This window comes from Juglans microcarpa x Juglans regia, chromosome 5S (genome assembly GCF_004785595.1).
Source record: "Juglans microcarpa x Juglans regia isolate MS1-56 chromosome 5S, Jm3101_v1.0, whole genome shotgun sequence".
NCBI classification, from domain to species: Eukaryota; Viridiplantae; Streptophyta; class Magnoliopsida; order Fagales; family Juglandaceae; genus Juglans; species Juglans microcarpa x Juglans regia.
This window is the reverse complement of record NC_054603.1, coordinates 27,001,050-27,016,346: the sequence shown is the minus strand read 5'-3', so window position 1 is coordinate 27,016,346 and position 15,297 is coordinate 27,001,050. Positions and strand designations below refer to the sequence as shown.

At 38.7% G+C, this 15,297-nt stretch overlaps 1 protein-coding gene across 4 annotated transcripts; it reads left to right on the top strand.

The window, feature by feature from the left end:
- Positions 1 to 11,304: 11,304 nt before the first annotated feature.
- Positions 11,305 to 14,922, top strand: LOC121268155 (V-type proton ATPase subunit G-like). Of its 4 annotated transcripts, none has more exons than XM_041172283.1 (4): positions 11,305 to 11,458; positions 13,741 to 13,834; positions 14,231 to 14,331; positions 14,579 to 14,922. In XM_041172283.1, the coding sequence occupies exons 2-4, from the start codon at positions 13,747 to 13,749 to the stop codon at positions 14,720 to 14,722; spliced, it is 333 nt and encodes a 110-aa protein (XP_041028217.1). In that variant the 5' UTR covers positions 11,305 to 11,458; positions 13,741 to 13,746; the 3' UTR covers positions 14,723 to 14,922. The 4 variants fall into 4 exon arrangements, with proteins under 4 accessions (XP_041028217.1, XP_041028218.1, XP_041028219.1 ...); XM_041172284.1 differs by having other exon boundaries at positions 11,312 to 11,458; positions 13,726 to 13,834; XM_041172285.1 differs by lacking the exon at positions 11,305 to 11,458 and adding an exon at positions 12,205 to 12,404.
- Positions 14,923 to 15,297: the final 375 nt, after the last annotated feature.

The window sequence follows — 15,297 nt, the reverse complement described above, 5'->3', positions numbered from 1 at the left end:
GGAGAAAATGGTTGCACTTTGGTAAAATGTTGTGTATGATGAATCCTCAATTAACGATGTCCAAATTTTTACTCAAGTTTTTAGATTTCATTTTGGATATTTGAGAGGTTTAGGACGTTGTATAATGCCTTTCTTCTCAACCTCATCCTATTCTCAAAGCTAATTGAATAACAACTCTAAGGACTTACATGAAGCAAGGCTCGAGATCAAACATTTGAAGTCCAACCAATGAGAGTTGGAGGATAATTACATCACGCATCAGATATGGAGGCATGATTAAGAGAACAACACCAAGAAGACTTGCGGGGGTAGATGGAAGTTCAAACACAACAAATGTTCAAACGCGTGCAATTAATGATGTCACAGAACTTTATGCCACCATCAACTTAGAAATTATTCTCATATTATTTATGTCTTTTGAAATTATTATACTAATGAAACAATTGAACAATTGTGATATTTTAATTATAACTTTTAAATATGGTTTTATTATTTTAAATTCATAATTTACTGTGCAATTTCTTACTGTTTGAACTAAAAATATTCGGTTCAAACGATAATCATTATTTATTAATATTTGAACACATTAAGTGCCACCATCTGAACAATCAACATAAAAAACCATTCGAATGAAAATAAAATCATCAATCCAATTCGAATGGATTTCTAATACATTCAAATATAGTGCATGGTGTGCATTTGAACACATAAAATTACTTTGAACTAAACCATCAATATTCCAACGGTAACTTAACCGTTCGAACTTATTTGATCGGTCTGAACGTTCAAACACAAAGTTTCATTCAAACTATGTTCATGGACGTTCGATCAGATTATCTATGTTCAAACAACAAGAAAGCGTTCGAACACTTTTTTATTCTAATGGGAGCAATCAAATTCATGTCGTTTGAATAAATTTACTGACCCATTCAAACAGTTAACTATAAGTACGAACAATATATATTCATTTCGAACTAAATTTTGCAACGAAACTATTTCGTCCCCAAAAAAGATTTTGTTCGAACGGGTCAGAACCATTTAAACTCTAAAAATAATTTTTGGGATGAAATTAATATTTTCATCCCAAAATACATTTTGCGATGGTCTTATAGGGACAACCTAGAGACGAAAGATTCTCGTTCCAAAAAATGCACTCTCTTGTAGCCTCAACTACTTGATAGTATGATGGAATATACTAGAGAAATATACAAGTTACAATAGATGATGGCTCGAGTTATGTGATGGTTGGCAGAACAAATCATTTTATTGATAATTCAATAATTGTAATTCTATGCCAAAAATTGCACAAGAAGTTGGAATAGAGGAAATAGTTATCCCTAGTCTATGATAATGATTCAAACGTTGATACAGTGCTCTTCACGTTCATCCATGAAATAAATAAAAAAATAAATGGAGAGATACAAAGATTTACGTGGTTCGGCATAAAAGCATACGTCCATAGGGAGTTTAGGGGCAAAATCCACAATAATAAGTGATTTCACAATCTCTTATGACCTCATATATCTTTCAATACACTGGAGAAATTTATTGTTTCAGGAGGTTGAAGTTAATGCCTCCCTTGATAGAAAATCATTTGGAGTCATTGTCTGTGATGGAGTCTATGCATAGAGAAGTCGTAGAGAGCCTGTCTAGATTTGTGGAGATCTCCTCCTTATATAAAGTTCTTTTTCATTCCTAGAGTTATTGAGTCTTATTTGTATTATGAAGCACTTCCCTTTTAAGAGTCTGAGGGAATGTTTGGATAGTGAGTTGAGAGAAGATGAGTTGAGATAAAAGTTGAATAAAATATTATTTTTGTTTCAGAACTTAAAAAATTTGAATTATTTATTGTATTGTTCTTTTAGAATTTGAAATAATTGTAATGATTAGATAAGATGAGATGAGTTAAGTTGAGATGGTTTTGGTATCCAAATAAGGCCTGAGTCAACTTACCTTATCCCTTCCCTCATTATTAGTGATAGATTTTTAATGGGTTGGACCTAGCAACTTTATTCCTGACAAATGCCCGCAATTCTTAAGGTCGATTTGTTTCATAAAAAGGCATTGAAAATCTACAAGTCATTAATATGCAGAGAAAATAAATTGCAGGAAGCTGGTTTGCGTGAACATTTTCCTGACAATTGAGTGTTCAGATGCTTGCACGTGACTGTTTATCATGAGAAATGAGCTCATATTCTCGTTGATAGTAATATTTGGTTTTTGATGGCATTAGAGAATTTTTTGCCCCTTGATATGATTTTTTACTAGTATCGAAGTTAAAGTTCGTTTGTTGTAACCTGCACTAAATGGTCAAGGAGCTCGTCGACCCCCTGAGTCTATTTTAGGCAATTGCTGAGCCCATTGACTCATTGTTGAAGGTAACGTGAGTGAGACAGTTGTGGAGCCTGGTGTCTCATTCTCGAAGATAACCTGCTAGCGACAATTGTGGCACGAGTGCAAGGGCACTTGGCTTTGGGGCGAAGGCTAAAGCCATCAAGAGACTGTCATCGCCTGTTGCTCGTCGTGCAGGCTGAGGGAATTAGCTTTATGGGCGAGGGTAGAACTTGTCAAGGGACTGTCATTGCCCATAGTTTGCCATGAGTTAAGGGACTTGACTTTGAGGGCGAGGGTCGATGTAGTCAAGGTACTGCCATTTCTCACAGTTTGCCGTCAGTCAAGGAACTCGACTTTGAGGGTGAGGGTCTAAGTAGTCAAGGGACCATCAACACTTGTTGTTTTCCATGTTAGTCGAGGGACTCGGCTTCATGGGCGAAGATCGAAATAGTCAAGAGACTGTCATCACCTGTGTTCGCAGTGAGTCAGGGGTCTCGACTTCGTGGGCGAGGGTAGAACTTGTCAAGGGACTGTCATTGCCCATAGTTTGCCATGAGTTAAGGGACTTGACTTTGAGGGCGAGGGTCGATGTAGTCAAGGTACTGCCATTTCTCACAGTTTGCCGTCAGTCAAGGAACTCGACTTTGAGGGTGAGGGTCTAAGTAGTCAAGGGACCGTCAACACTTGTTGTTTTCCATGTTAGTCGAGGGACTCGGCTTCATGGGCGAAGATCGAAATAGTCAAGAGACTGTCATCACCTGTGTTCGCAATGAGTCAGGGGTCTCGACTTCGTGGGCAAGGGTCGAAGTAGTCGAGGGACTGCCTTCGCCCTTTGTTCATTGCAAGTCAAGGGACTCGACTTTAAGGGTGAGGGTCGAAGTAGTCAATGGACTTTCATAGCCCGTTGTTCGTCATAAGAGTTGAGGGACTTGACTTTGAAGGCAAGGGTCGGAGCAGTCAAGGCACTACCATTGCCCATAGTTCATCGCGTGTCAAGGGACTCGATTTTGAGGGCAAGGATAGAAGCATTCAAGGTACTGTCAACGTCCGTTGTTCACCTCGAGTCAAGGGACTCGGCTATGTGGGCGATGATCGAAGCAGTCAAGGGACTATCATTGCCTGTTGTTCGCCATGCGAGTTAAGGGACTCAACTTTGTGGGTGAGGATTGAATCAGTAAAGGGACTCGACTTTACTAGAGGAGATGCTCGACTGCATTGCTGTTATTCTCCATGTAGGTGAGCTGGGCGACATGCTTGTGTCTATTGCCTGTCACAGAAGTGGCAAGTTTGGACGACGGTCAAGTTGCTCAATGGACTATTCGACACTTGTTGCCCGCCGTGGAGCTGTCGTGTTGTCTTCGTGGGAGAGGAAGGTCAATAGGTTTACTAACAATGTGTGGCAAGGAACACTTGTGAGCGAGCAATCGTTGTGAGGCACTGGTTGGGGTGAGAAACACATGTGGGTGAGCAACTGTAGTGAGCAATTGGTGCTGGCGGGGAGGAACTTCTATGGGCTAGCATTGGCTAGTGTGGCGAGGAGCTGGAACTTTAGCAGCAAGCACTAGTGGTGAGAAGCTTACGTGGCGAGAAGCTCTGCAGCAAAGTTTATGCTTTCAGGGACCATTGTGCCGATGGTAGAAGACATCGGTGGGCCAGGTAATGGCTGCCTGCGACTTCACCAGCCCACTATTGTCATGAGAGTGGCAGAACCATGAATGCCTCCTACTAGCATCTAGGTCCTTCAACAACGAGGAACTGGCGAGCAATGCTTCCGTAGTCTAAAGGATCTCCTTTGCCAGTGGCAAAAAATGTAGCAAAGACAAGTGGTGGCTGTTGGGGCTTCAGCAGCTCATGGTCATCAGAGGAGGTGCAAATTCATGTCTGGCCATGAGGAATTGGCGGCAGGGTAGCTAGCAAGATCAACTTCCATGGTTGAGGGCTTCCTTGCCAGTCGCTAGAAAATTTCGGCAAGTCCAGTGGTGGCTGGTGTGGGCTTGTTAGCTCACGAACCTCTGGACGTGGCCCTTTTAGCTTGCTTACTTGGTTCTCAGAGAAGCAAAACCAGCACAAAAGCTTCCATTGGCTCTACCAGACGGATGAGGTGGTGGGCCCTTATGCTTGCCAACGTGAGCCACTGGGTGCACGGTGGTGCGCACCCGTCACCCCCATTGTGTATGACATGCATAGTGGGTTCCTTATGTGCACTGTGCACATCCCATGTGCACAATGTGTGTCCCACATATCCTGCACATATTTTCTCTCGCAATATTTCCTCTCCTTTCGTAGAAACAGAATTAACAAAATAAAATTAATGGGTGGAAATTTGAGAGGAGGTCTTATATGTTTTCTAGAGATGCTCTTGTAATGCGAGGAGTCAATCTTTTCCCATTTTTTGGTGTAGATAATAATTCAAGATCCCACAAAGAGTGCCGACTATTAATGTCAAAAATCGCACCACAGGCTAGAACGGAGGAAAGAGTCATCCTCAGTCAACGATGATGATTATCGATATGGTGCTCTTCGCATTTATCCATGAAATAAATAATAAATAAGCAAATAAAATATAAATTGAGAGATATAGAGATTTACGTAGTTTGGCATAAAAGCCTACATCCACAAGGAGTTTGAGGGCGAAATCCACTGTGATAGGCGATTTTACAATCTCTCATGGCCTTATGTATCTCTTAATACACTAGAGAAATTTAGGGTTTCGGAAGCGTGAAGATGATGCCTCCATTGAGAGAATATCCAAAGGAGTCATTCTGCGTGATGTAGTCGATGCATAAAGAAGTCGTACAGAGCCTGTCTAGATTTGTGAAGATCTCTTTATACTGAGATCTCTTTCCTTCGTTAGCATGATTGAGGTCACTTTTTATTTTATTTTTATTTTTCAAATTCTTGGCAAAATAAAATTGTATAAAATGATAAAACAAAGTACTTGAGTGGCTTAGTCTAAGTTGTCTAACTAAGCATATACTTAACTATTTAAGTATTTAAATTAAGTGTAATAAATTAATAATGTTAATAGTATATATCAATGTTTAATAATAGACATTAAGATATAACGTATTAGTTAATAGCCTATTTTAACATTTTACATGTTAACATCCAACCATAGATAATTAGGTTATAAAAAAGTTACATACTATTTGGTTACAATTTACATTATTACATAATTTTCTTTCCAAAATATATAATATATGATATGAAATTTTCTAAAAAGTCATGAAATTTTTGTTCCCTCCGATTAAGACTGTTCATCTAGTTGGATTTTTTTCCAACTTGGTCTAGAACTTGAATAATTCAGTTTTGGATACAGTTTTTGGCTGGGCCAGGTACAGTTATGGAATCCAGTGCCCAATTTTTATTTTTTAAAAAATAAAATTTGTATCACTAAACAGCTCCCATTCGATTTGGCTCTCTCTCTCTCTCTCTCTTTCTCTCTCGCGTCGAAACCCTAGGCTCTCACTAATCAGCCTTCCTCTCCCTGTTTGTCTCCTCCAACCCTTTTGAGAAAGGTTGTATAAAATGTATTAATTTCATGGTTTCTCATTTTGTTCTAGTTACTTTGACTTGCATTTTGGGTTTATCTTTAGAATATCTGGTATATTTGCTTCTTTTCATAGGCCTCTGAAATTTTTAAATTTCATGTTAATGAAAATGCAACCACAAAGTCAGACTTTTCTAACTTGGCAGAGAAAGAGAGAAACCATCAGTATTTGTGTTTGGTTGTTGAAATCAACTCAATCCATCTAAACCAATAGTAAGGGGATTTCCCCCACTTCACAAGCCCATTGGGCTTCGAGCAGATACCCGGCCCCGAAGCCCAAACATGCCCATAAAGTAAGTTGCCTATAAGGAAAAGTAAACAATAATGGCTGATGGGATGGATAGACCTGACGTCGCTCGGCCACACTCCGCTCATGGGGACTTGTACAAGGTAGAACGGGAAAGACGGAGAACCCTTGATCCTCTGACATGGGTACATCGACGGACCACCAAAGGTAAAGCAAATCGGGAAACCACGCTGCATTAATGGCACCACTACCTGAGCTACATGCCACCTTAATGACGCCGTCGCAGAAGCACATCGCATTAAAGGACTCTAACAAAAGGAACAATACAAAGGACATGGACTCCACGGGGGCAGGCCTGATCTGTCCCCTCAGACCCTTGGTATAAATAGCAACTTCTAGGTAGGAGAAATTCTATTTGATCTCTAGATTCTTTCATTATTTATAAGCTTCCAAAACACGATACTAACTTTGGCATTGAAGACTCCCTAACTCCAAGGTCACCCTCTCCCAGTTGCATTCTTCTCTATTTTCGCAGGCCCAGTTAGGAAGACTTGAGTTGCTGGAACCTAGCCCAAAGGCGTACGAAACATGACGTTAACAATGGTGCCGTCTGTGGGATTCTTATAGATCTTGTGTGTACTTTATAATTTCCTGCGATAAAACCCCTTTGACCGACTATAAGGAAAAAAAGAAGAAGAAGGAAACATTATAGAAAAATACACAAAGACAAGCAGCTTGGCACAACAAAGTATAAGTTAGTTTCATTAATGATTGGAAGTTACAAAGAACAAGTTACAATATGAAACCGCAAACTTACAAAGAACAAGTTACAACGCAAAGCGGCAAGTTATAGTGACATACAGTGTAAGTCAACTAGATACAACAAAAAGTTGCAATGGCGCAAGCAAACCAAAGCTTGATCAAATCATATTCTAGTAGAAGTGGCAAATAGAGATCACCATCACTACGACATGCCGATAACGCCCAAAGTTACCTCAAAGAAAATCAACATGGATGTAATGAGGCAACTAATGGAGTCGTACGGTGACAACAACCGCCAAGACGCTGCTAGGAGGCACTCGCCTGCCCAAGAGGGGTGCGAGAAACTATTGGAGGAGGTGAAGAAAGGAGGGCGACATGAAGATAGGAGGGTGAGATGACGATGGAAGGGTAATCTTGGGGCATGAGAAAAGGCGTTGCGTGCTGGAGTGTGCAAAAATGGAGGCTGAAAGTGAGGTTGAGCTTTGGAAGAGGAGGTTTGAAGACAAAACCTCGAATAACAGAGAAGAGCAAGACCCGTCAGAGGAGCCGTGCGGAGTGCAACCGAGGAGAATCAACCATTAGAGGGTAGGATTGTTCCCTATAGAGCTACCCCTAAGGGTGCTTGGGATTAAATCCCTCCTGAGGAGAGAAGCCCACTCCACAAACACTTTATGCAGAGGAAGCTCCCCGACACCTAAAGCCCTCAGGTCATATTGGGGATTCCAGAGCATGTAAGTCTTCCTCCGTTCCAAGCCGTCGTTGTAACTGAAGTGCCAGTCATCATTACGGACACCACGAACATAAGACAGCTCCTCCCACAGCCCCCATATGGCGTGAACAAGGAATCTGCGTTGATTAGCCTGGCCAATAGGGAACTCCGATCCCTTGCTGGACACAAAGAAGAACAGACGACTCCACCCCTTGCGGCAGTATATTGTGGCTCCAGCTGAACCAACACCTGGATTAGTCTGAAGCTGTAAGTGTGATGGCCTCGCCTCAGAAGGTTGTGGGTGAGAAAGAACTCACGCACTGTGAGATCAGGGTTGTTAGCCCCGGCCTCCTCCAACGCCCGACGTCAGATGACGTAGCACGGCACAAGGATCCTCCACGCACTAGGAGGGAGTCGAGCAGGCGCCAACTCAAAAAAATCCTGTACTTCTTGCACTGGACGACAAAAGAGCAATTTGAGGCCGTAAGAGAACATGGTGGGGTACACCACAACTTTGGAGATGTAACCTTCAGAATCTACTATCCCTTTAGTGGGAGGAGGAACCTCGAGCTCCATCGTCTGAGGAACCCCGTAGGTCTCCCTTAATGGAAGTCACTTCCGAATGCCACGAATAACCAGCAAACTCCTCTGGAGCGGTGTCACCCTGACCATCGGTGGCACGAGCAATGTTGGAAGGTCTAGCCAATCCGATAGGGTGCGAGGATTTCTTGGGAGCCATTAGCAACCAGAGGGAAATAAGAGAAATTAGAGGGAACAACACAAGAAGAAGTGTTTGAAAGTGGAAGAGAAACACAGGATATCCAGCAAAAGAGAGAATTGACAAAGTAACCTGTAACTGAGAAGGAAGAGGACCATATATAGGCAAGCTTTATGGTTGATATCCCGAGGCAATAGGAATCCACGCACCACACAGAGTCCCAGAATCCCTTGATCGCCGCGATTCCAACAGAGCATATCTAATGATGCGATGTGGGAAATAAATAACTGCCTGACGAAAGTAATGACGAAGGGACTGAAGGGGCGCCATTTAATGTAAAACAGAATCGTCAAAATACAGCCACGCAAGCTGAAGGCGAACTGTTGCCAGATATAGTGTAAAGCAGAAAAGGCCACTTGGATATAGTTGGGGAGCAGAAGTGCAACACGTGAGTGCCAAGAAATATGGAACTACCGTCTTGGGAAAGAAAAAGCCGCATAGTCACAATTGCAAAAGTTGATTAACTAAAGAAGGAAAGGCAAAATTCCCTCGGACTTGAGGGAATTAGCGGGGTAACTATGAGAGAATTTCTCCCCGCTTCACAAGCCCACTAGGCTTCGACCCGATACTTGGCCTCGGGGCCCAAAATTTTCCATAAAGTAAGTCACCTATAAGGAAAAGTAAATAATGATGGTTAATGGGACAGATAGGCTTGACGTCGCTTGGCCACACTCTGCTCATGGGGACTTGTACATGGTAGAATGAGAAAGACGGAGAACCCTTGACCCTCTGACATGGGTACATCGATGGACCACATAAGGTAAAGGAACTCGTGGAACCATGCTGCATTAATGGCATCACTATCCTAGCTACACGCTACATTAATGACGACGTCGCAGAGGCACGCCGCATTAAAGGACTCTGACAAAAGGTACAGTACAAAGAATATGGACTTCATGAGGGCAGACACGATCTGTCACCTAGACTCCCGGTATAAATAGCAACTTCCATGTATGAGAAACTCTCTATGATCCTTAAACTCTTTTATTATTTACAAGCTTCCAAAAGACGATACTAAATTTGGCATCGGAGACTCCCTAGCCCCAAAAGCACTCTCTACCAGTTGCATTCTTCTCTATTTTCACAGGCCCAATTTGGAAGACTTGAGTTGTTGAAATCTGGTCCAAAGGCATATGAAACATGACGTTAACACCAATCATTGATAGGACCCACTACTTTTTTAACTTTCCATAAAAAATTAAACACATCTCAACCTATTCCATACATTTAAACACACATATCAACTTATTTACATTCAAACACATTTCAATGAGATCCACAAAATACTATTATTCATAAATCAACTCAGATCATCTGCAATCATCTCAGTATCCAAACGTAGCCAAAGTATGGAACGTCTTGAAGCAATACAACCAAAAGCTCGATGTATTAATTCATTAGTAATAAGTTTTGGTTAAAAGTTTAAGAGAGAAGTACATCTCATCCTCAAAGAGAGAAGCTAATGGGCATAATGCCCATGCTACTTATTTTGTATCTCACATCTTATAATGTTATATTTTGTAATGTAATGTTAAATACCAATCATTGTAAATATGTAGTGGATTGTGTTGCTTGTATTTTACATGATGAATATTAGATTTTTTTTTTAAATGCATGTAGTTAAAAAGGTAATTGGTTGTTTATAGCTTTAGTTATTTTTGACCTATAGTTTTCTATTTTGATATATTTTTATTATTATGGACAATGTCAATGCAATAGTATTATATTTTGAACATTATTTTCTTTCTTAAAAAATCTTTAATAAAATATAGGTTTTTATAAAAATAAAAAAAAAAATTTTGGTACAACCTGTTACTCGAATTTATGAGATTCTAAAAACCAGTTTAACAATAGTATCAGCTCCGATCAAATCTGGACTAGAACTCGGCCTGAATTTTAAATCCAATACAATTCATTTTAATTTATAATTACAATTTTTTTAATTTATCTCAATTTATTATTATAATTTTTTTAAATTTTAATATAAAATATAATAAATAATTCAATTTTTTTAAATTTTAAAATAATAATAATATTAAAAAAATAATATTTTAATAATATTTTATCATCTCATCTTACCTCAACTCAACTCAACTCAATTTAACATTCAACACAACAGTTGCCCAGATCAGAATCCGAGTGACCACCCCTACGTTCGATCGAGTCAGGAGTGAAAAACTCACCACAAAACCGGATTGAAGACCAAAACATTTGAAAATAGGAAATCGAGACCGATCATCCCCATAGTCTTACTGCCCTAGAAATCATGAAAATATTTTTTCAAATTTGAGGGCAATTATAATTTATAAAAAAATCTATTTATCATCATTTTCTTAATATTTTTTTTTGATATTTTATTAAATAATAGATTTATAAATAAAATATAATAAATAATTTTTAATTATTTAATATCATATCATAAAATAAGAAAATAATAATAATAAAAGAGATGATGACCAGTTTTACTCAATTTATAGCCTCAAAATTTGGAGAGCAAACTTAATTCGAGCTAAACAGGATATGCCGCTGATGGAAGAATGCTTCAGGAAAAATATTTGATGAATGCTAAAAGAGAAATGATAGTTACAGTCGTGAGTGTTCAAACGTTATGCAATTACTTTGAAAAAAATAAATAAATACGAGATCCGTATAAAAAAATTAATTTTTTAATGAGATAGTCTACATACCTGGGATTGCGTGTAAGCCCATCTAATTATGTTTAAAAAAAATTCAAATTATAATAATATTATTTTTAAAATAATATTTTTTTTTACTATATTTATCAATTAGACTACACATACATTCTTTTATTCAGGATAATAGAATTTTTCTTTTTTAATAATAGACTATTTTTTTTTTCAAAACCAATATACGGTGCATGCGAAATCCACTAATAACATTACTCGTATTAAAATAATCGGACCGCTCACGTGGAAACTCGACTTGCAACGGATGCTACTTAAACGGTAAACCAGAGAATAGAAGGCCAATTGTCTTTCGTCCTCTCCCTCTCTGCGCTTGTTTCCTGCGGAGAGAGCTCATTGCCTAGCCGTCTCAAGCTTCTCTACTCAACTACAGGTTCAATCCTCTGCTCTCTGTTCTCTCCCACTCTCTCGTACGCGGCTAGAAGTTTGTCCAATTTGTATTTTCGTGCTTGATGTCACTTGTAACTGTTATTTACTGTCTGGATTGGGTGTGATTTAATGGTTATGGGATCAGATTTGCCATTCGTTTTTGCTTTGTTTTTGAAGTCTTTATCGATAGTCAAGTAAGTCTCTACTGTATCGTGGTGCGCCATGTCATGTAACACCCCCCTTCTCCTTCGTCTTCTCTCTTTTTCCGAACGATTATCAAATATGGGCATATATTTTGAAAGAAAAAATGAATCTTGCAATCAGTCATCCAATTTATAGGGCCTGGAAAATCTAAATTCCATTAGAATGATGGAAATAGTAGCTTGACGAACTCAGATCTTTTTGTGAGTTCATCAATGCGGACTCTCTAGCATTTTTTTTGACCTAAATGGGTTCAATATAGATCAGCGAAAAATCTGTACTGATCAGATTACAATCTATTAATAAGGTTTTGGAATGTCGATTTTTGGGAACCTTTGTCTAAGATCTGATTTCGATTGGTTCATTTTTATCTTTATGGGTTGGTGGTTGTTTCAATATTCCTATAGGCAAATAACTTTGTACAGCTGTTGCGGACAATATGTAATTCCTTCCCTGTAATTGAAATAAAATGTTGTCGTATACAAACAAACTATGATTTCGTCTTCTTTCATATTTAATGGTCGAGGAAGGTTCCTCGCGTGTGTTTTGCTTTTTTCCGAACCTTCACATAAAGTAGGCCTATAGTAGGTCGTATCCCCATGAATTTCTCTCTGACGTAACCTGCGACGCTTTCTGGCTTCGGCTCTCTCGCTTGCTGGCTTTCTTTTCCTGAAATTATGCCTTTTTAGATTCAGGTTACTACATCAGGTCTTCAACTTTAAGGGGTGTTTCTCCGAGTACAACTGCGGGTAGATTTGCTTCTGTTTCTCCAGATCTTCTTGTTTCTTTGCTGCAATTCTATTTTGGATTCGTAAATCGATTATCAGCCGTGTTAGATTAGTTATGTCTGCATATTTGCTCCGTGTTTGGTTTACGAGAAAAACAAGTAACAAAAGATTTTTAGATTCTGATTTTTATTTTCTACTGACTTTTGGGGGTTGGCTGTGAAGCTGGTTTTCATGGGTAGAAGTCGTATTTGCTAGATTTTCTTTCTAAATATCATTAAAGGGCACCTCCATTGCTGGTTCCATAAATAGTTGTCTTTTAAAGGGAAATTGCATGATGCACACAAATATTCTCAATCCCTTTACTCATTGTCATCTCTCAAAATCAAGCTCTGCTCAGTTGCCATCATCTTTTAGCATCCTGGGCTAAACGGAGAAAACCAACCGAATGCTTTGATGAAATTGATTATCAAGATGTTCAGTTAGTCAGCCCCCAGCAGTGTGATTCAGTTGTTTATCTTCTAAAACCAAAGCGGTTGGTTTGATGGTCAAACACTCTCAAAACTATCCTATTTGATAAGTGATCACCCATACTTTAAGGTTGTTTATGGAATCATTTTCTTCAATTTATCTTCTTGCATGAGTATTTTGCTATCCAATGTCCTAGCTTGACATAAAAATTTTTCTGATGCAACCTAGAGGAGTAATAAGAGTTCAAGTGATGAAATCTCTAAGAATATATATTATAAATTGTAAACATGTCCTTTTTTTTTTTTTTTTTTTTAAGATCAGGTTGCAATTACTTGTATTCTTGTTCAGTTATGTCTGTAACAGTAGAAATGATGTTATTAAATGTGAAAAGTTATTCTGTCATCTTTTTTTAATAAGATCAAGTTGCAATTACATGTATTCTTGTTCAGTTATGTCTGTAACAGTAGAAATGATGTTATTAAACGTGAAAAGTTATTCTGTTATCTTTTTTTTGAAAAAATTGGCTGAAATTTGTGACCTATTATTTGTATCCTCTCTAGCATGTGCCCTGATAAACTGTTAGAAGGAATTTGCAAATTGGCACTTCCTTTATTTCATTGTGGGATTGCTATGTATATTCTGAGAATATTGAAACCATAAACAAATTTCTTTTCCACAATATATTTGAGACTGTACAGCGAATTCACATCACAAGAGTCCATCAAGTTGACTGATTGACCAGTTGGGCCAAATATATTTTGGCAGCAATTTGTTTTATTTTGCACCAAACAAGTAGTGTTTGCCATTGCTGAAAGATTTTCTTTATGTCTTTTCGTGGTAGTTTCCACCTGTCAATCTTATTTTTCGAACATAGTGTTGCTATTTCCAGGAAAATATGGCATCCAATAGGGTTCAAGGTGGAATCCAACAATTGTTGACTGCAGAACAAGAAGCTCAACACATTGTCAATGCAGCCAAAAGTGGTAATCTTTCTCTTTATTATCTTGACATATGCACATTTTGATGTTACCTGAGTCCTGTTCATATCGATGTATGGCATGAGTTTGATGTTTAAGTAATGCTTATTTCATTGATTAAATAAAGTTCTGTTGACTGTGCCAACAGTTTCTTTTTCTCATCTTAGAGGGAAAAGTTCATGGTTTAATAGGGCATATGAGGTTATTTGCATTTCACGTGTAAGAAATGTTTCTCTTTTCTAAAATCAACCAGTGTTCTTCAAATAATGTACCTCCCAAGATGACATGACGCTTCTATAGATGCTCTCTTTTTTCTGGTTTCTTTCTCCCTATATGTACTTTTCATTTTCTTTTCTGAGGTTTGATACCTAATTACATTGGGAATTTCTTTTATGCAATTAGCAAAAATGGCTAGGCTGAAACAAGCCAAAGAAGAGGCTGAAAGGGAGATTACTGAATATCGGGCACAAATAGAGCGTGAGTTCCAGAGGAAAGTTGCAGAGGTAAGTGTGCTGTTGAAATCTATTCATATCGTTAACATGGTCAAGGTGATTTGAATTCTTGTACAATCATGGTTTATCAATCTAATTTTCATGTATGCCTTTGAGATCCTTGGAAGGAAATGATGCCTTTAAATGGCGACAGCATGAGCATTATAGGGTCAGCTATTTCTAGTTATACTGTTCCCTTTTTTCCCCTAACACTCTCTCTCTCTCTCTCTCTCTCTCTCTCTCTCTCTCTCTCTCTCAGAGCAGTGGTGATTCAGGTGCAAATGTTAAGCGGCTTGAGCATGAGACAGGGGCAAAGATCCATCACCTGAAGACAGAAGCTGCAAGGATATCACAGGATGTTGTTGTCATGCTTCTGAAGCATGTGACGACTGTGAAAAATTAAGTCTGGATGGTAAAGGTGAAATTGCAAACTCCTAAATCTTGTTAGTTTTGGATGGGTTCATCCTGGACCTTAGACTTCCTGTGTGCTGTGGGTAAGATTCCTATTCCGGTACTTGTTATGTTTCGTATTGCACTTTATCAAAGGATAATAACTTATGTTTTTATTGTTTGAATGAAATAACATCCCTGAAATTGTAGCCATCTCTTGTTATGCCAATTGAATGCGGGTATAAATGCCAAGAATTTTCTGCAAGAATGAAATGGTGATATTGCATTTTAGTTTTCATGCCAAAATTTCTATTGGTAGAACTACCATATTAAGCGATCTAAACCTCGAAGCCCCGAAAACATATGATAAGGACTTTTGTTTCTCAGTACACTAAATCAAATAGGCACTATTACCTACTGCTGATGACACCATCTGGTGGTCACGGACAGACTGGGTGGTCACGCACCTCGACTAATCCCATGAGACTCTGAAGTTAACGACTAGGTAAACCTCGAATGACCTTGAGGAGAAATTGAAATTGATTTTTAATGAAGTGAGATTGCATCAGTTAGTTTTAAAATGAGTTG

Coding starts and splice junctions, on each gene's coding strand:
- LOC121268155 (XM_041172283.1), top strand. CDS start 13,747: ATGGCATCCAATAGGGTTCAAGGTGGAATCCAACAATTGTTGACTGCA. Junction 13,835..14,230: donor TGTCAATGCAGCCAAAAGTG/GTAATCTTTCTC, acceptor TTATGCAATTAG/CAAAAATGGCTAGGCTGAAA. Junction 14,332..14,578: donor TCCAGAGGAAAGTTGCAGAG/GTAAGTGTGCTG, acceptor TCTCTCTCTCAG/AGCAGTGGTGATTCAGGTGC.